Genomic DNA, 22352 nt, shown 5'->3' with positions numbered 1-22352 from the left:
ATGACTTGTAAAAATGAGTAATATTAAGAGGTCAGTACGTTTCTGAGTGAGAAATTTTTGCAGCCGGAGACTGGAAGTTTTTTGTTAGAGCTTATTATCATTGTTCCCTTGGAAAGGGAGGCAGTGTGTTTTGAACCACCAAGAGGCTGTGTCAGTGAGGTTAACCAAAATACTGGAAAGTAAGAAATAGACGTCGGCAGTTATAAATAGCCATCATGAGAAAACTTTCTAAGACTTACTGGCATAACAAAATTTTTATCTCACCTATTTTTTCTTTTTCTGCACTTGAGTAAAAACTATTCTAATTTCCATTCACATTTACTGAAAAGGTCATCAAATGGACAGATGGAACCCCATGTGCCAAATATAAAATATATTGATTGACTAGCAAATACTTTTCTAAGAAGAAGGACTATGAAAGATTAAAAAAAAAAAAAAGGGACAGTTCAAATTAGATAAATTACAAAATATAAAATGTTTTCTCTTATTATACATTTTGGTTCTTATATTCTGAGTAGCTTTCACAAGGAGTAGAAAAGGGAATATTTTATCATTATACGAAGGATATCTAAAATAGATTTTATTTCACAATTATGAGATTCCATGAAATTAGCAAATACTTCTCTTTTGAGTAGTATCTTCTGAGCTCCGTAATTCGGTGGACACATAATAAGACATGGGTTAAAATAGTGCTTATTGCATGGATATTCTTGGGCAGAAATACAAAGCCAAAATTATACTAAAATTGGAAGATAAACAATCACTTTAGGGAAAATCCACTTGGGGACTCCAAAGCAAAATGGTAGGTCTGCATCAGACTTGATAGACCAGACAACAAATATCTTGATAGAGGCAGCACTAGAGCACAAATGATATCATGAATTTTGTCATTTTTCAGCAATGGAAACATAGATTCATTTAGAATTATACCATTTTACATACTAGAAGCAAGCAGGACATTGATTGACATGAACTGCCAGAAGTTCAAGCTAGATTCAGAAAAGGAGATAGAGCGAACGAGGGATGTCATTGTTGATGCCAGATGGATCGTGGCTGAAAACAGAGAATGCCAGAAATACGTTTACATGTGTTGTATTGACTTTGCAAAGGCATTCATTCTGTGGATCGTAACAAATTATGGATAACATTGCAAAGAATGGGAATTCCAGAACACTTAACTGTGCTCATGAGGAACCTGTATATAGATCAAGAGGCAGCCATTTGAACAGAACAAGGAGATACTGCATGGGTTAAGGTATGGAAAGGTGTGCGTCAGGATTGTATCCTTTCACCATATTTATTCAATATGTATGCTGAGCCAATAATCTGAGAAGTTGGACTATGTGAAGAAGAACAAGCCATCCGGATTGAAGGAAGACTCATTAACCACCTGTGATATGCAGATGATACCACCTTGCTTGCTGAAAGTGAAGAGGCCTTGAAGCACTTACTAATGAAGATCAAAGACCACAGCCTTCGGTATGGATTACACCTCAACATAAAGAACACAAAAATCCTCACAACTGGACCAGTGAGCAACATCATGATAAACGGAGAAAAGATTGAAGTTGTCAAGGATTTCATTTTACTTGGATCCACAATCAACAGCCATGGAAGCAGCAGTCAAGAAATCAAAAGACGCGTTGCATTGGGCAAATCTGCTGCAAAGGACCTCTTCAAAGTGTTGAAGAGCAAAGATGTCACCCTGAAGACTAAGGTGCACCTGACCCAAGCCATGGTATTTTCAATCACATCATATGCATGTGGAAGCTGGACAATGAATAAGGAAGACCGAAGAAGAGTTGACGCCTTTGAATTGTGGTGTTGATGAAGAATATAGAATATACCATGGACTGCCAAAAGAACGAACAAAACTGTCTTGGAAGAAGTACAACCAGAATGCTCCTTAGAAGCAAGGATGGCGAGACTGCGTCTTACATACTTTGGACATGTTGTCAGGAGGGACCAGTCCCTGGTGAAGGACATGATGCTTGGTAAAGTCAGCAAAGAAGAGGAAGACCCTCAATGACATGGATTGACACAGTGGCTCCAACAATGGATTCAAGCATAACGATGATTTTGAGAGTGGTGTAGGACTGGGCAGTTTCTTTCTATCGTATGTGAGGCCACTACAAGTTGGAACTGACTCGACAACATTTAAGAAAGGAATTCCTGGGTGGTGCAAGTGGTTATCATGCCCAGCTGCTAAATGGAAGGTTGGAAGTTTGAGTTCACCCAGATTTCCCTCAGAAGAAAGTTCTGGCAATCTACTTCTGAAAAATCAGCCATTGTAAACTTTATGGAGCACAGTTCTCCTGTGACACGTGGGGTCGCTGTGAGTCAGAGTTGACTTCAGAGGTACTGGTACACATGAGAAAACTAGGCTATAGAGGATAAATGACTCCTCAAGATTTGAATCATTGCCAAGAGCACTTGGGTTTAAGTGAATTTGAAATAACTGAGGCTATTTCTGTAAAGCAAAAAGAGAAACAAATTCCATTTCAAGAAATGCTTAATGAGACACTGTTACATGAAAAGCATTGTGGGTGCAGAGAAGAATAAGACATTGATTTCTACCTTTGAGATTCTTATATACTAATTAGGTAGCCTTTGAGCTCCTCCCCTTCCCACTTGAGTGCTACAGCTAGGTAATAGAGGGCAGAGGCAAGGATGCTGTCAGTTGGGGACAGAGAAGCTGTGCTAGGAAGAAGGGGATGGAGCTAGGTGTTAAGGGTGGCAGTGAGACATTCTGACCAGAGGATCCTACATAAACAAATGCCGTGAGGTAAAAATAGAGAGTGTTGGGGGAGCAAGATGAATGTATGGTTTATTTTCTAAAGAAGTAGGAGATGAGGCTAGAGAAATATATATATATATATATATCATTTACTATGTACTGAGTGCCTGTTGTAGGTCAGGCAGTATAATAATAAACACTTTTGCAAATGAGAAAATGGAAACTTTACAGCTGTTAAGTATTGTTTCAAGAATGTGCACAGCTTGTAAGGAACGCAGAAATAAACTCAGGTCTTCTCGCTGCCCTACACTGCACTGAAATCAGACTGTGCAGAGATTAGTGGGCGGTTTGGATTCCCCTGTAAGGTTGTCCAAATAATGGGAAACCCGTAATGAATTTTTCTTGACAGGAATCATACAAATATCAAATTTTGTGAATCATTTTTCTGGAATAGGTCTTGGTTCCTTCCAGAAATAAATTTGGGGAGGTGTCTAGATTAGTGGTCCTTAGGGCAGATCTCAGTCCCGGGTGGCACAAATGATTTTGCACTTGGCTGGTAACCAAAAGTTTGGCAGGTCAAACCCACCCAGCAGTACGACTGAAGAAAAGTCTTGACAATCTGCTTCTGTAAAGGTTGTTATTATTGTTATTAGTTGCCATCAAGTTGATTCCAACCCGTGGCAACCCCTGTGTTACAGAGTAAAACTGCTCCATAGGGTTTTCTTGGTTAATTAAACACTGACTGCTAACTGAAAGGTGGGTGGTTTTCAAACTTACAAGCTGCTCTGTTGGAAAAAAAAGACCTGGCCATCTGCTCCTGTAAAGATTACTGCCTAGGAAACCCTGTGGGGGCAGCTCTACTCTGTCCTATAAGGTCACTACAAGTTGGAATTGACTAGACAGTACACAACAACAAATCTTTACGGAGGCAGATCTCCAGGCCTTTTCTTCTGCAGTCCCACTGAGTGGGTTTGAGCCAACAAGCTTTTGGTTAGCAGTCAAGCACAAACCAAGAAAACCCTATGAAGCAGTTCAACTCTGTAACACATGGGGTCACCATGAGCTGGAATCTACTCAACAGCACAAGACAACAGGACAGCTCTCAATTCATTAGAAATGGAAGTGTCCTACATATGTTATCTATCATTGCCCTAATGACTGTTTGGAAAAAAAAAATCTCCATCTAGGTATTAAAATACATATATATGGGTTGAACGATGGAATCAGTGAAACACAAGAGTAAGTAATATTGGAGTCCTGAGAACCTCTAAAAGGAGGTTGTTTCAAATTTAGTCCTCTGAATCCGTCATTGCAATGTCTGTCTATGATCTCAGCTAGTGAGTAGCTAACCTGAAGAAGCAGCACGTAGCCCTACCTGGGAGGATGTGTCCCAGTCACAGAAACCTTGTTGCCAACAATAGGCAGAATGTACTTATAATTGCTTTGTCCAAGTAAGAGTGGGTGCTCCATTGCAGACATCTGTTACCTTGCTAATATCCGCATACCTCTCATTGTGAAGTGGTCTACAGCCTTAGGTCATTTTCTAGCTCCACAACCGTGTGACTTTTGGCAAGTTACTAAACCTCTGAGTGCCTCCGTTTCCTCTTCTGTAAAATGGCCATGATACTTGTAATACCTAAAACATGAGTTGTTGTGAAGATTTAAAACACAAAGAACAGGAGTCAGGCATGTTAACAATTTTATACTTATAAGGTATCTCTCTATATGGCAAGACGATAATAAACATAAATAATAAAAGGCAAAGCACACAGTATGACATGGACTTAATCTGAAATATACTTTGAGATTCTAGAAAGGGCAAGGTCCTGAGATAAGAAACATGGGGAATTCAAAGCAATGGAAAGCATGGGCATCCTGAAAAAACTATGATGTTAATAATGTTAATAAAAAAAATAAAACACATTACTGTGTAAAATTTTTATAACTCTAGACATGTTAAGATATATAGTGGTTAAATATTTTATAACTTCTTTTCAATGACTCTTGCTTTACTTTTAGATGGATGATGACAGAATGGACCCCGTGTTCACGAACTTGTGGAAAAGGGATGCAGAGCAGACAAGTGGCCTGTACCCAGCAACTGAGCAATGGGACTCTGATTAGAGCACGGGAACGGGACTGCACGGGGCCCAAGCCCGCCTCTGCCCAGCGCTGCGAGGGCCAGGACTGCATGACTGTGTGGGAAGCGGGAGTGTGGTCCGAGGTGCAGTACATGCTTCACTTCTTTTCATTTTCCTTCTCTGACTTTTTTGTTTTTAATTGAAGTAGAATGTATACAACTAAAACATTTGCCACGTAAACTGTTTTTAACTATACAATTCAGTAACATTAATTACATTTACCATGTTGTACAACCATCCCCACTGTCCACTTCCAAATGATTTTCATCGTCCTAAACAGAAACTCAGCACCCCTTAAGCAGTAACTCCCTATTCCTCCCTCCCCCAAGACCCTGGTAACCACTAATAAACTTTTTTGCCTCTATGCAGTTTCCTCTTCTGGATATTTCATATAATTGGTATCATACAATATTTGTTCTTTTGTGACCAACTTATTTTACTCCAGGTAATGTTTTCAAGGCTCATCCATGTTGTAGCATGTATCAAAACTTCATATATTTTTATTGTTGAATAATATTACATTGTATGGATGTATCACCATTTGTTTATCCATTCACCTCTTGGCAGACATCTTGGTTGCTTCCAAGTTTTAACCATTATGGATAAGGCTGTTACAAGCATTTGTGTGCAGGTTTTTATATGAATGTAAATTTTCAGCTCATTTGGGTAAATAGCAAGCAGCATGATTGCTGGATTGTATGGTAAAACTATGTTTAGTTTTGTAAGAAACTGACAAACTGTCCTCCAAACTGGATGTACCATTTTGCGTTCCCACCAGCAATGAATAAGAATTTCCTATTGCTCCACATACTTGCCAGTATTTGTGGTGTTGTCAGTATTTTGGAATTTAGCCATTCTAAAAAAAAAAAAAAAAAAAATTTATTTTTTAATATATGTATGGAGTCCCTGGATGGTGCAGATTGTTAACACGCTCATCTGCTAATCACAAGGTTGAAGGCTCGAGTGCACCCAGAGGTACATCAGAAGAGAGGCCTTGTGATCTACTTCTGAAACATCCAACCACTGGAAGTCCGTGGAGCACAGTTTTACTCTGACTCACACACTCACATGGATTGCCATGATTTGGAATTGACTCAATGGCAACTGATTTTTTTGTTTGTTTGTTTAATAATCATATAAAGAAATTCTTAATTTTGTTTTTGCTGAAATTTACTTTTTTTTTAGCTTTCAGGAATGTTGAGAAATGACATTCTGACTATATCAATCAAATTTCTACATCTTGTTTCAATCATGGGTTATTGTTTGTCTTTCTAAAGAACCCCTGTGTTTATATTACTCTCTATAGTAGTGATGCAATGTTCCTGAAGTCCATTTATGTCCAGCACTGCATCCTAAGGTCCATCTGGCCTCCAGTACTGGTGCTTAGCCTGATGTTTCTCTCACACTTACATCTCGCTCTTTTACCTGCCTTGTATGTGAGAGCTGAGTAGAAAGCAATACCTAACATAATTTAATCTGTAGTCCGTATCTCCTAGTCAAAGTCTTTATCCAGTCTCTCTAATGTTGTCTTTCAGTGTTCAGTCAAGTGTGGCAAAGGTGTACGTCATCGAACCGTGAGGTGTACTAACCCTAGAAAGAAATGTGTCCTCTCCACCAGACCCAGGGAGACTGAAGACTGTGAGGATTACTCAAAATGCTATGTATGGAGAATGGGTGACTGGTCTAAGGTAGGAATCGTTCCTTAGATTCTCAGTGTTAGGTTTCAACAATGTCAGCATTACCCTGGATACTATGGCCATACACTATGGCGTTTAGGAAGGATAGAGGGTAGACATAAAGATTATGAGATGTGGAGTATTAAGCATGCTAACAGCTCTGCTATTACTGTCTCTGATCGTGATCCCCATAAAACTGTGTTAAACATTAAGTAAGATAAAGTATATAAAGCACTTAACACCATACTTGGCACAAAGGAAATACTCAAAAAATAGTAGCCATTACTATTGCTCTGTTGTTACTTTTGTTGATGTATTCTTTCCCAGAATATTTTTCCATAAGACTTACCTGATAGTCAGAATGCTATCAGATAAGTAAATTCAAAATGCAAGTAAGGAATAAAAATTAATAAAAAACAAATAATTAAGAGATAGTGGCAGAACAAAGTGAATTCAGATCTTAATAGGAAGAAGCTGTCTTTTTCCCATAAATTTTGTTGAGTATGTGTAGAAGAAATGTGAAAGAACAGAATTCTTGAAGACCTTTGGTCAAATGGAGTGTTCACCATTCATTTGCTAGATTTAATGTAACAATAACAGTAAGAAACATATTACTCATTACTGCTGAGCCAATTCAGACTCATAGTGACCCTATATGGAGTAGAGCTGCCCCATATGGCTCCCAAGGCTGTAAATCTTTATGGAAGCAGACTGCCACATCTTTCTCCCACAGAGCAGCTGGTGGGTTTGAACCACCTGCCTTTCGGATAGCAGTAAGTGCTTAACCTCTGTGCTACTAGGGCTCCTAATAATAGTAATACTTCCTTAAAAATTACACAAGTAGAGATTCTTATATAAAAGGGCTTTAGAAAATACCTCATGTATTCGCTGTGAAGATTCATAAATCTGTTAAGATGAATAAACCCCTTGTAATAAGATAAAATTCTGATCAGAACCTGGGTGAAAGCAGCTTTCAAATACTTATTTTCAGAAATGTATTAATCAAATGATCCCCTGTGTCTTCACTCATTTAACTTGGATATTATATGCTTCTTATCACAGAATCATAAAAGCCTAGAGCTTAAAAGAGATACAATAAACCCTCTCTTTTCCTTTATTTCATAAATGAAAACAATAACATAGTGGCATGGTGGGGAGGGTGGTTATTAATAAATAATCCTAAAGCAGGTCATTCTGGAAAAAAATCTTTTCAGTGTGTAAAGCACTGTGGTTATCCACCTTGCCCAAAATTGCCAAAAATGCCTTGTCACTTAAAATCTAACGTCTTGAGCTCACTCATGCCTTTTCTCCCTAACAGAAGTTTTGTACGTTAGCATCTCTGAAATCTCTGTGTACTATAGTCACTCTTTCTACTGTGCACAACATTCAGGGTTCACATTTGAACTCTATAATGGATGTATTTGTAAACAAGTAAGCCAATACCTGACTACAGAGTTAGGAAATATTCAGCCCATTCCATGCAACCTTTAACTGGTGAATCACATAGGGGAACATCAAACTTTAAAGTAAACAGCTTTGCAGTGCAGAGGGCTCCAGAATAACCACCGCTCAGTTCTGTTATGTTCGGAGTGTGTATTTCCTTAACAGAGGGAGAGAAAGACAGTGGGATGATAGAGAAAGAGAGATTGACTTAGAAGTCAAGATACATGAGGGACAATTTGGACACCCTCATTTCATGGGTAAGTAAATTGTTTAACCATAGAATTCCTTGGTGTCTTTGTTTCCACATGAGTAAAAAGGAAAATAGAGAACACCAGTGTTCTTAAGCTATATTTATATTAACTTTCCATTCAGCACTGAAGGTAAAGGATAAAATGAAGAAGAAGAGAAAGGACTAGCTGGAGAAGGTGAGGCAGATTCTCTATTGTTCCCTTGAATTGTAGCAACTTCTCATTTGCTTATTTTGGCTAGTAAATTCCATTCTGAACAAGTTTTCTCTGAAAGAAACAATTCTGTTGTAACAAAAAGTTTCAAAAGCACTAGCATATTTGAGCTATAATTTTTTTTTTTTTACAACTTTGGCTACTAATAATAATATTTTAAGTGATAGATATTTTTAACTTCCAGTTAACTACCAAACCAAAAAAAACCCAAACCTGTTGGCACGGAGTCGATTCTGACTCATAGTGACCCTATAGGACAGAGTAGAACTGCCCCGTGGTGTTTCCAAGGTTGTAATCTTTATGCAAGCAGGCTGCCACATCTTTCTCCCTTAGAGCAGCTGGTGGGTTCGAACCACCGACCTTTCAGTTAGCAGCTGAGTACTTAACCACTGCGCCACCAGGGCTCCTTCTAGTTAACTACAAAAAACAAACAAAAAAACCCCAGAAGATACAGATTATGTTGTAATTTATGACAGCACCGTAGTCTCTTGCATTGCTGCATGTGGAATTGTGACCAGCAAATCCTGTACATATGACAAAGACTATTAGTTTATCAGCATTTTGTGATTTTCGGTGTACAGAATCTGTACCTGCTTTGCTAGATTTACCTAACTATTCCATTTTGTTGTGTGATTATAAATGGTATTGTATTTTTTATTTTATTTTCCGATTACTCATTGTTTATTTATAGAAATAGGATTGATTTTTGTGTGTTGACCTTCTATCTTAAGACCTCGCTTAACTCACTTATTAGTTCTAGGACTTTTTTAGTGGATTCCTTGGAATTTCCTAAATAGACAATCATGTAATCTTCAAACACGGGTAGTTTTCTCTCTTCCGTTCTGATTTGTATACCTTTAATTTTACTTTCTTGCTGTACCACCCTGGCTAGAACCTCCAGTACTGTGTTGAATATCAGTGATGAGAGCAGACATTGTGGCTTGTTTCTGATCTTAGAGGGAAAGCATTCAGTTTTTTGCCAGTAAGTATGCTGATAGCTGTAGATAATACTATTACTTCTGATTAATGCCAATTATGTGGCCTCTGGTAAAATCTTAAGTTAACCTGAAATTAAGTCAGGAGATTAGAAAGCGTTGATTTGGGCTTTTTATGATAAACCTGAAAAAACATATTTTCAGTTTTACCACAATTATACGTATGAAAGTTTTAAATATACTTTGATTGAATTTCTTTAAATTCGTTTTGTTATGTTACTGTTTTGCTACCCAGCTAGAACATAGCCTTTGTGATTGAGGAAAGAAATAGATAGCTCTAAAGGATATTCATCTTTATACCCATGCCATTTTACCTTTGTTTGTTGGTCTGTTTGTTTCTTTATTTTCTTGTTTGGAAGGTCCAGTGTGTTGTGGTGTTTTTCTCTTTGGGAGCTCTTTATAAATATCAGTCTGCTCATTCCATGATGCCATTTTTTCCTTCTTCACTTACTGGTTCTCAACATCACAGATGCAAACAGCAGTGCGTACAAATTAAAGCCAGCAGCTTCATGTGAATTTGATTTCACCTCTTCTTTTATATGCTCCTAAGATATCACTTTCATGTTAAAATGAAGACCATCCCAAAATAATTACAGAGAAAAGGAATAATGCTTGGATTATTAAGTTTCCCTGATTAAAGTATTTATGGGCAAAGGAAACACACATAGATCTCTTATTCTTATCAGCTGTGTCCCTGGAACAGAAATAGCAACAAGATGTGTGTGATTCTCGGAGGATTCCCATGCTCTTCTGAGGTCAATTAATATGACACTTTCATTCAAACTCTACTAATGTTTTTAAACTAGTAATAAATCTAAGTGGATGTAAAATTAAGCCTAGGATTGGCTTTTATCAAGAATATTCCATATACAAACTATAAAGTCTAGTTTTGAATGCCTGCTTCTCCCTTGATAATATAGATGGTTCACTAAGAGAATCAGTTAAAAGAAAAATATATCCTCAGATTCTCCCGTGTTTAGGAGTCAATGACCACTACTGGGTAAAGATAATATTGCCCACATGGAGGCTTACTAAAATTATGGTTTATGCCTCAAAATATGTTCATTGCATTTGTATCAGCCTATATGATCTCTGGCATTTATGTTTGGGGTGGTTTTGTGTAAACAGTGGGAAAATTGTTCTTGATTTGAGAGGAAAAAAAGTAGGCCCTCAGGAAAAAAAAATCTGTGTGATAAAATCGTTGAACTCTGATTTCTAAGTAGATTAATGCAGTCTTTGTTGAATACTCTTACTTATTTCATAGAGAATACAAAGCTGGCAAAAATAGGACACAATGTGGTTACTTAGCTCCGGCTTGGGTTAACCATTAACACAATTATATGGCATATTCTAGTTACATCTTTGATATAGATATGGCCTTAGGGTCTTTGCTGGAAGGGAGAACATGACCCACATGTTTCATGAGAATATAAATCTGCATTCACTCATTTAAGCGGTTCTAAATATGAAACACTGACATGAAAAATAACAAAGTCCCTTACGTTTAATGAAATGTTAACATATTTTCTGCTTGTGTTTGAGCTTTCTGCCTTCATTTGAACTTCTTCTACTTCTGGTTTTCATTATTAGAGACTAGTGGAGGAGCAAGTAAAAGAGGATTTTTTAAAATCTACCTGTTACATAGAATGTAGTCCTTTGTGAAACTTTCATAGAATTCACTCTTCTGTGCAACATTCAGAGATAGTTTATGCTTATTCAACTGAAATTTAATGAGAAACAAGACACCTTGTTTCAAATTGCACATGTTCTTGGTTTATTCTTAGATTCAATTTATGTACTGTAATTCAAATTTATGTAGTCTTTTAAAATTCTGGGAAATGAATAGTTTTGGCCACATACCAAATTATGACATTTTAAATAGATTTTGGACAAGAGCTTATGAGTCTTTTTGAGATCATTCAAAATAATGTTGGTATCACAATACATTATTTTGGGGTGATTTGATTATATAGATAATGAGGTATATCTTTGCTTACAAGTGATAAATATAAAGTTTTCAGCATAATGTGAGTCATTTTTTACTTGTTCAGCAAAGGAAATCATAGTTATATTCAGAATGTTCAATTACATAGAAAAATAATAGATGAGTAATTTAAAAATCAAAGTAGTTCCTCAAGGAAATAAATTAGTTCTCAATGCCACTTTCTAAATATGAAAGTTCTTTTAACATGAGTGGAAATTCTACTTATTCTGAGGTCATTCTCATAGTGAAGATATCCTAGCTTATGTTGTTGTTACATGCTGTCGAGTTACTTCTGGCTCATAACGACGCTACATACCACAGAATGAAACACTGTCCGGTCCTGTGCCATCCTCACAATCTTTACTATGTTTGAGCCCATTGTCACAGCCACTGTCAATTCATCTTGTTAAGGGCCTTCCTCTTTTTCTCTGACCCACTACCTTACTAAGCATGATGTCCTTCTCCAGGGACTGGTGCCTCCTGATAACATGTCCAAAGTAGACGAGACTAAGTCTCACCCTCCTTGCTTCTAATGAGCACTTTGGTTATACTTCTAAAACAGACTTGTTCATTCTTCTGGCATTCCATGGTATATTCAATATTCTTTACCAACACCGTAATTCAAAAGCCTCAATTTTTCTTTGGTCTTCCTTATTCATTGCCCAGCTTTCCAATGCATAGGAGGTGATTGAAAACATTATGGCGTGGATCAGGGGCACTGTCTTTGGCTGAGTTCTCTAGAGAAGCAAAACCAGTAAAGTGCGTAAATAGAGAGAAAGAGAGAGATTTATATCAAGGAAATGGCTCATGCAATTGTAGAGGCTGGAACATCCCACGTCCATGGGTCAGGATAGAGGCTTCTCTTGATTCACATAGTCGTAGGGGTTGGCGAACCCAAGATCAGCAAGTCAGAGAGCAGGGATCTTGCTCACAGGCTGAGGAGATCAAGGAATCCCAAGATCGGCAAGCAAGGCACAGGTAAGCTACAGCTCAAGTCCCAAGAACCAGGCCAGAAAAACAGAAGCCAGCTACAGGATCCAGTGCAAGCAAAAAGCCCCCAAGCCTTGCCAGAATGTCTGCTTATATTTGATGTGGGCCATACGCTCAAAAAAACTCATTTTCAACAGACTGGCCACTCACTGCGGATCCCATCATGGAGGTGATCATGTATCAGATCTCAACAGGGAAGTGATCGCAATGTTATATGACAGCCAAAACACTGAGAATCGTGGCCCAGCCGAGTTGACACTCAATCTTAACCATCACAGTCCACCCCTTGTCAGCTTGGCACCTGTACACGTCTTAAACCATACTTAATCTCTGACTAAATACAGTTATAAAGTCGTGTTTGCACCTAACATGATACAACTAACACACACACAAAGCAGAAATACTCATAACAATTACAGTTCTTGTTTCTGTAACTGGTCATGTGGCTGTAACTGGTATTTAGAACTACCTTCTCCCTCCACCCATTCCGCATTCCCTTTGCCCTCAGCAAGCACCTCAGCTGGCCATAGTTCTTTGCCTGGTGGGGTGACCCAAAACTTCATTCCTGAAGGATCTGGGCCATTAGTAGTCATGTCAGAATTGGATTGGTGTAGTTTACCATTGACTTTAATCACGGTGTGTGATAGTACTAAGAGATGCCCTAAAAGATCTCCTGTGTTCCAGACATACTCTTCTTTACCTCCATTATGTAATATCAATCTGATTTCCTCTTGGTAATCAAAATCAATCACACCAGCCAGTATAGTAATTCCTTTCTTTGCCTGTTGATCTAGAAGCATAAGGAGCCCAAAGTGGCCAGGTGGCATTCTTAGCTTCCAGTTCAGTGGAATCAGTGATGTGTCTCCAGGAGGGAGTATTCCTCCTTTTGGAGCTAAGACTTCTAGACCTACAGAGCATAAGGTCACAGTGACAGGAACCAAAATCTTATAAGTGGGTCATTAGGGATAGTAGTGTGTTGTACCACTCCCATTTCTACCCCTTGATTCCTGGACCCATGAATCCTGGCTGTGGGAGAAATGGCACAGTACATTGGATACTAGTTTAGAACATATATTGCCCCAACCCTTCAAGGTATTGCCACCTAGCTGGTACCATAAATGTGTCTTTAGAAGTCCATTCCATCATTATATGCAGCCAGCTGCTTCAGGATTATGAGGAACATGGTAAGACCTGTGAATTCCATGAACATGGGTCCATTGTTGCACTTCATTTGCTATCAAGTGAGTCCCTTGATCTGAGACAATGTTGTGTGGGATACCACGACAGTGGGTAAGGCATTCTGTAAGTCTGTACAGTAGTTTTGGTAGAAGTATTGCATGCAAGGAAGGCAAATCCCTATCCAGAGTAAATGTCTATTCCAGTAAGAACAAAATGCTGCCCTTTCCATGATGGAAGTCGTCCAATGTAATCAACTTGCCACCAGGTTCCTGGATGATCACCTCAAGGGATGGTACCATATTGGAGATTCAGTGTTAGTCTCTGCTGCTTGCAGACTGGGCACTCAGTAGTGGCTGTAGCCAAGTTGGCCTTGATGAGTGGAAGACTACGTTGCTGAGCATAACCTCTGTCCCTGCCACCACGGCCACTTTTTTCACGAGCTCATTGAGCAGTCACAGGAGTAGCTGGGGAAATAGGATGACTGTTTTCCACAGGGCATGTCACCCTATTCACTTGATTGTTAAATTCCTCCTCTGCTAAGGTCACCCTTTGGTGAGCATTCACATGAAACACAAATATCTTCACTTCTTCACCCATTCAGAGAGGTCTGTCCACATACCTCTTCCCCATAAAACATTGTCTCCAGTTTTCCAATTGTGTTCCTTCCAAGTCCTTGACCATCCAGCCAAACTATTGGCCACAGGTCATGAATCAGTATACAATTGTACATCTGGCCGTTTCTTCTCCCAGTCAAAGTGAACAACCAGGCTCACTGCTCAAAGTTCTGCCCATTAGGTGGATTTATTTTCACCGTTGTCCTTCAAGAAGGTACCAGAAAGGGGCTGTAGTGCTGCTGCTGTCCACTTTCAGGTGGACCTTGATTGCCTTTCACTTCCACAAGATGTAACACTGGTCCATTACATTCATGACATTATGCTGTTTGGACCTATTAAGGAAGAAGGGTCAATGACTCTGGACTTAATCAGTAAAATATTTGCATGCTAAAGAATGGGAAATTAATCCCACAAAATTCAAGTGCCTTCCACCTCAGTGAAGTTTCTAGGGGTCCAGTGGTGTGGGGGAAACCCTGGTGGTGTAGTGGTTAAAAGCTACGGCTGCTAACCAAAAGGTCATCAGTTCTAATTCACCAGGTGCTCCTTAGAAACCCTATGGGGGCAGTTCTACTCTGTCCTATAGCATCACTATGAGTCGGAATTGACTCAATGGCAATGGGTTTGGTTTGTTTGGAGTGGTGTGGGGCATGTCGAGATATTCCTTGTAACTTATTGCATCTGGCTCCTCCCACAACTAAAAAGGAGGCACAATGCCTAGTGGGCCTCTTTGGATTTTGGAGGCAACATATTCCTTATTTGAGTGTGCTACTCTGGCCTGTTTATCAAGTGACTCAAAAATCTGCTAGTTTTGAGTGGGGCCCAGAACAAGAGAAGGTTCTGCAACAGGTTCAGGCTGTTGCAGCCACTCTGCCACTTGGGCCATATGATTCAGCTAAGCCAATGGTGCTTGAAGTGTCCATGGCAGAAAAAGATGCTGTTTGGAGTCTTTGACAGGCCCCTATTGGTGAATCACAAAGCAGACCCTTAGGATTTTAGAGCAAAGCCCTGCCATCCTCTGCAGTTAAATAGACTGCTTTTGAGAAACAGCTTTTGGCATGTTACTGGGCCTTATTAGAGACTGAACACTTAACCATGGAACACCAAGTCACCATGAGCCCTGAGTAGCCCATCATGAACTGGGTGTTGACTGACCCACAGAGTCAAAGTTGGACATGCACAGTGGCAGTCCATCATTAAATGGAAGTGGTATATATGAGATAGGGCCCGAGCAGTACCTGAAGGCACAAGTAAGTTGCATGAGGAAATGGTCCAAATGTCCATCATCTCCACTACTGTCACATTACCTTCGATCTCCCAGTCTGCACCTATAGCCTCATGGGGAGTTTCTTATGATCAGTTGACTGAATAAGAGAAAAATTCTGCCTGGTTTACAGGTGGTTCTGCACTATATGCAGTCACCACTCAGAAGTGGACAGCAGCTAGATGGTCAAGGCTGCCCCTTTCTGGGACCTCATATCACCAAGAAACAATAGCCAGGAGAATAGCATGTCGTTTGGACCCGGAGTCCCTGTGCCAAGAAGCTCCTCGACCAGGGAAGATTGATGACAAGGACCTTCCTCCAGAGCCAACAGAGAGAGAAAGCCTTCTGCTGGAGCTGGTGCCCTGAATTGGGACTTCTAGCCTACTAGACTGTGAGAGAATAAACTTCCGTTTGTTGAAGCATCCACTTGTGGCATTTCTGTTTTAACAGCACTAGATAACTAAGGCAGACACTTTAGTCCCCAAAGTGACATATTTGTTTTTCAACACTTCAAAAAATTCTTTTGCAGGAGACTTGCCCAACGTAATACGTTGTTTGATTTCTTGACTGCTGCATCCATGGGCATTGACTGTGGACAAAAATAAAATAAAATCCTTGACAAGTTAGTCTTTTCTCTGTTTATCATGATGTTCCTTATCAGTCTGGTTGTGAGGATTTTTGTTTTCTTTAAGTTGCAGTGTAATTCATACTGAAGGCTGTGATCTTTGATCTTCATCAGTAAGTGCTTCAAGTCGTCTTCACTTTCAGCAAGCAAGGTTGTATAATCTGCATAATGCAGGTTGTTAATGAGCCCTCCTCCAGTCCTGATGTCACGTTCTTCTTCAGTTTCTCAGATTATTTGTTCAACATACAGATTGTATAAATATGGTGAAAGGATATAACCCTGACATACACCTCTCCTGATTTTAAACTAGGCAGAATCCCCTTGCTCTGTTCCAATAACTGCCTCTTGGTCTGAATACAGGTTCCTTATGAGCACAATTAAGTGTTCTAGAGTTCCCATTCTTCACAATATTATCCATAATTTGTTATGAAAAGCATGATCGAATGCCTTTGCATAGTCAATATAACACAGATAAACATCTTTCTGGTATTCTGTGCTTTCAGCCAAGATCCATCTGACATCAGCAATAATATCCCTTGTTCCATGTCTTCTTCTGAATCTGGCTTGAATTTCTGGCAGTTCCCTGTCGATGTACTGCTGCAACTGCTGTTGAATGATCTTCAGCAAAATTTTACTTGAGTGTGATATTAATGATATTGTTCAATAATTTATGCACTTTGCTGGATCACCTTTCTTTGAAATGAGCACAGATCTGGATATCTTCCAGTGGTTGACCAGGTAGCTCTCTTCCAAATTTCTTGGCATAAGTGAGTGAGTACCTGTAGTGCTGTATCTGTTTGTTGAAACATCTCAATTGGTATTCCATCAACTCCTGGAGTGTTGTTTTTCACCAGTGCCCTCAGTGCACCTTGCACTTCTTCCTTCAGTACCATCGGTATTTGATCATATTCTACCTATTGAAATAGTTGAACATCAACCAATTCTTTTTGGTACAGTGACTGTGTGTATTACTTCCATTTTCTTTTGATGCTTATTGTGTCATTTTAGATTTTGTTCATGAAATCCTTCAGTATTGCAAATTGAGGCTTGAATTTTTTCTTCACTTTTTTTAGCTTGAGAAATGGTGAGCATGTTCTTCCCTTTTGGTTTTCTAATTCCAGGTCTCTGCATATTTCATTATAATACTTTACTTTCTCTTCTAGAGCTGCCCTTTGAAATCTTCTGCTCAACGTCTTTTACTTCATCATTTCTTCCATTCGCTTTAGCTACTGTACGTTCAAGAGCAAGTTTCAGAGTCTCTTCTGACATCCATTTTGGTCTTTTCTTTCTTTCTTACCTTTTCAGTGACCTTTTGCTTTCTTCATGTACAATGTCCTTGTTGTCATCCCACACCTTGCCTGGTCCTCAGTCCTTAGGTTTAATGAGTCAAATCTATTCCTGAGATAGTCTCAAATTCAGGTGGGATGTACTTAAGGTCGTATTTTGGCTCTGGCATACTTGCTTTAATTTTCTTTGGTTTCAACTCCAACTTGCATACGAGCAATTAACAGTCTGTGCAGTCGGTCTGTGGCCTTGTTCTGACTGATAATATTGAACTTTCCCATCATTTCTTTGCACAGATGTAGTCGATTTGATTCTTGTGTTTTCCATCCAGTGAGATCCATATGTGTAGTCACTGTTTCTGTTGTTGAGAAAGGTACTTGCAATCACTAAGTCATTGGTCTTACAGAATTCTATCATGTGCTGTCCGGTGTCATTTCTGGCATTGAGGCCATATTTTGCAACTACTGCTCCTTCTTTGTTTTCACCTTTCACATTCCAATCACCAGTAATTATCAATGCATCTTGTAGGTTTGATCAATTTTGGACTGCAGAAGTTGGTAAAAATCTTCAATTTCCTCATCTTTGGCATTAGTGGATGGTGTGTAAACTTGCATGTTACTTGAATTAACTGGTTTTCCTTTAGGCTTATGAATATTATCCTGCCACTTGACAGTCCTGTACTTCAGGATAGATCTTGAAATGTTCTTTTTGACGAAGAATGCAATTCCAGTCCTCTTCAATTTGTCACTGCAGACATAGTAGACCATATGATTGTCTGATTCAAAATGGCCTATACCAGTCCATTTCAGCTTACTAGTGCCTAGGATATCAATCTTTATGGGTTCCATTTCATTTTTGACAATTTTCAATTTTCCTAGATTCATACGTTATACATTCTACATTCCTATTTTTAATTGATGTTTGTCACTGTTTCTTCTTATTTTGAATCATGCCACATCAGCAAATGAAGGTCCCAAAAGCTTTACTCCACCCATGCCTTTAAGGTCAATTCTACTTTGAGGAGGCAGCTTCTCCCCAGTCGTATTTTGAGTACCTTCCAACCTGAGGGACTCATCTTCCTACACTGTATCAAACAATGTCCTGCCGCTATTCGTAAGGTTTTCACTGGCCAATTTTTTCTGAAGTAGACTGCCAGGTCCTTCTTCCTAGTCTGTTTTAGTCTGGAAGCTCTGCTGAAACCTGTCCACCATAGGCGATCCTGCTGATATTTGAAATACCTGTGGCATAGCTTCTAGCATCACAGCAACACGCCACCATAGTATGACCAACTAATAGACATGGTGATAGTTACAAATATCAAAATGACATTTTACAATAATTTATTGCATTTTTTTCTTGTAGTCAAAAGTATGACACATTGATTGATTACTAATTTATTTTTGTAACTATGGAAGACCTGTATATCTGGATTATTTCTAGTAAGAGTAATTTTATTATCACACATTTTTCTGATGCTATTGAAATCCAATAGATGTGTTATATTGTCCTAGTACTCTGCAGTAACTATGGGAAAATGTGTTTATATTCTTGAGTACTTAACACTCTAATTTTTAAAATAAGCTCAAAACAGAATGTACAAATTAATCAAGTAGGTTATACCATCACTCTCCTTAAATGTGGTTTGCATAATCTAACATTATAACCTTAAAGTCCTCTCATGTTGCATAATTTTAAATTGAAACAATTCACAACAGGCAAGTGCAAGATCAAAGAAACAATAATTTCACAAAGCATTCCTTACTGACATAGTTAAAACAAGTCTAGAAAGACAAACAGAAGATTTATTACCCTGTTATTTTAGGCCTTACCTTTATCCAGGCTGGCCAGCAGGCAATATAAATGACTTCATTTGCACCATTTCACATATCCTGGGTAAAAAAAAATTATTTTATCTCTAGCTCTTTGTTATAGTGGATTCTTAAAGAGACTGAACATGTGAATTTGAATCTCTCAATAAGTTAACCAAGAAACAGACTGCTCCCAAAGCAGATGGCAACTCTGGCCTCGGCTTTTCTTATGTTCTCTTCAGCAGTGCAATCTGCCTTCTATTTTCAACACAGAAGCTGGTCACTCCTTAAAATTGACATTGACTGTGGTGCTCTTTGACTTATCACAGTTGGTAGGAATTTCTGAATAATCACTGAGAACATTTCTTTCCACTGTAGGAAACATCCTTCTGTGAATCTTTGAAGTAAATTTAAAGAAACAGCCTTCTTCCAATAGAATCAAGAATAAGTTAAACTAAATGACTCTGTAATGCAGCATTTTTAAATCGTTAACCATTGTGGCCTGTTTTTGCAATGTCAAAAGAGACAAATGGAAAAACACTAAATCCAAAAATCCTGAAAGGAGGCATTTCTGGCTACCTCCATGGATAGGATAATTCTGGAATTTTGTTGTTGTTGTTAGGTGCCATCGAGTCAGTTCGGACTCACAGTGACCCTGTGTACAACCCAACAAAACACTGCCTGGTCCTGTGCCATCCTCACAATCATAGTTATGTTTAAGCCCATTGTTGCAGCCACTGTGTCAATCCATCTCATCGAGGGTTTTCCTCTTTTTTGCTGACCCTGTACTTTACCAACCATGATGTCCTTCTCCAGGAATTGATCCCTCCTGACAACATGTCCAACGTATGTGAGACATAGTCTTGCCATCCTTCCTTCTAAGGAGCATTCTGGTTGCACTTCTTCCAAGACAAATTTATGGAACTTAAGGACTATGGATTCCCACATGTCTGGACTAACCCAGTGCTAGTCTATGCCTCCCCCCGATGCAATTAAAATCAACTTGCTGTCTACTCCAGTGCTCACTGCAGCACTATTCACAACAGCCGAAAGGTGGAAAGAACCCAAAAGTCCATGAACAGATGAATGGATAAACACAATGTGGTCTCTACATGCAATGGAATATTACCCAACCATGAAGAGAAGTGAAGTCCTGACACATGCTACAACATGGATGAACCTTGAAAACATGATGCTAAGGGAAATAAGTCAGTCACAAAGGGACAAATACTATATGATCCCACTTATATGAAACAGACAAATGTATAAAGACCAAAGCTTATTTGTGGTTACCAAGGTTGGCAGGGGGAGGGAAAGGAGGAGTCATTTCTTAGGCAGTGCTGAGTTTCTGTTAACAGTGGTGGAATAACCTGGAAAAGGATAGCGGTGATGGTTTTACAACAAGATGAACATAATTAATGTCACTGAATTATACATGTAAAAATTGTTGAATTGGCAAATGTTTTGTTATATATATTTTACCATTAAAAAAAAAAAACTTCAGGGTTTCAGGAGTTCAAGTGAAGGTATGTATAACTTCTGAATTTCAATACAGTTAAATTAAGTGTGCTGTTATAGCTTAATAGAGGGAGGAAGCTCAATCACTTGCCAGAAGTATTGTGCATTCAAATTTAAAATAATAATTACTAACAACATGGGATGGGTAAATTTAATAACCTATTAAAATATAAGATTAGATAATGATAAGTATCAACTGAAATAGGGAATGGAAAAAATGGATAAAATGAGAATTGGTACAGCAAAGAGAATACTTTGTCAAGTACATTAATGCAACTGGTATACACTAGAAATGTGATGTGTCATCAGTTTTATAAACTAAGTTCATACTTACTTAAAGAATTATTTAGACTTGCATTCTGGAAGTTATGATCCATGACAAACTCATCCCTCAGGATGTTAGGGTTAAAGATAGCAAAGTGATTTTGTGGCCTTCAAGTATGTGACATACTGTAGTTAAAGGTAAGCAAATACTCTGCTGTAGAACTTTTCAGATCCTTTAACCCATCAGCCACTCTGTAGGAGAAAGATGTGGCAGTCTGCTTCCGTAAAGATTTACAGCCTTGGAAACCCTATGGGGCACTTCTCTTCTGTCCTATGGCAATGGGTTTGGGTTTTGGTACTTGGTAAACCTTAGAAATGAAAATAGTATTTTGCTTTTTATTGAAGATCACTTTTTCACAACGTGTATTCAGTTTATTCAGTTTATTAATACGCTTTGAACTAATAGAGAATGGAAAAAATTTTCACATTGTTATTTTCATTTTGAAATTTCCTGAGAGTCTTCTCTGCTACCTCCCAGACATAGAATAAGAATAAAAAATTGGATTTCCAAAACTTTTTAAATTACAAAAATAATAAAATTCGTATGACTAGTACGATTAAATATAGAAATTAGCAATGATTAGCTAAAAAGAATGGGGCAGAATACTATCTATGTTTTTCTTTGACTTTTTTTTTTTCCTAGTGTCATCTAGTACGATTAAATATAGAAATTAGCAATGATTAGCTAAAAAGAATGGGGCAGAATACTATCTATGTTTATCTTTTAAAGAGCATTTATAATTTAGAGAGCTGGAAGTCGTCTCTTGGTGGACAGATAGAGCGGTAGGTAGATAGATAGACATGTACATATGCCCATACATATATAATTATATTATAAACGGAGATGTCAGAACATGTATTTAATATCCTTTGGATTCAACAGGACGTTCTGCCTGGGAAGTAAATGTATCTGTATCAAGTTAGGCAAAAGAAAATGCAAAAGAAATAATTTTTTTAAAGAAGTAGAATCTGCAGGAATCAACAATACTGCCTTCTTGATATTTAAAAAAAAAAAAAAACCCTTTGCCATCAACTCATAGCGACCCTATAGGGCAGAGTAGAACTGCCCCACAGAATTTCTAAGGAGCACTTGGTGGGTTTGAACTGCGGACCTTTCGGTTAGCAGCTGTAGCACTCAACCACGGCACCACCAGGGTTTCCACCTTAGAGCCAAGAAAAATCACTAGACTCTGAAATCAACATTTGCTATCACAGCTCCTGTGCAGCATACCAAGAGATCTATAATCTCATTTTCTACATTGATTCTGAAAGTAATGGAGTAAATGTATATGAATAAGCAGGTATTACTTGC

General features: G+C 38.5%; 1 protein-coding gene across 1 annotated transcript in view; it reads left to right on the top strand.

Annotated features, from left to right (window-relative positions):
* ADAMTS19 (ADAM metallopeptidase with thrombospondin type 1 motif 19) overlaps positions 1–22352 on the top strand; it is a 307911-nt gene that overhangs the window by 267851 nt on the left and 17708 nt on the right. Inside the window, exons 20-21 of the mRNA XM_049873149.1 lie at positions 4757–4961; positions 6414–6566. Coding sequence (XP_049729106.1) covers positions 4757–4961; positions 6414–6566 — 358 coding nt within the window. The remainder of the gene's footprint in view (positions 1–4756; positions 4962–6413; positions 6567–22352) is intronic.

The sequence above is a fragment of the Elephas maximus genome, chromosome 2, assembly GCF_024166365.1.
Source record: "Elephas maximus indicus isolate mEleMax1 chromosome 2, mEleMax1 primary haplotype, whole genome shotgun sequence".
NCBI lineage: Eukaryota > Metazoa > Chordata > Mammalia > Proboscidea > Elephantidae > Elephas > Elephas maximus.
This window is presented reverse-complemented; position numbering and strand designations above follow the sequence as displayed.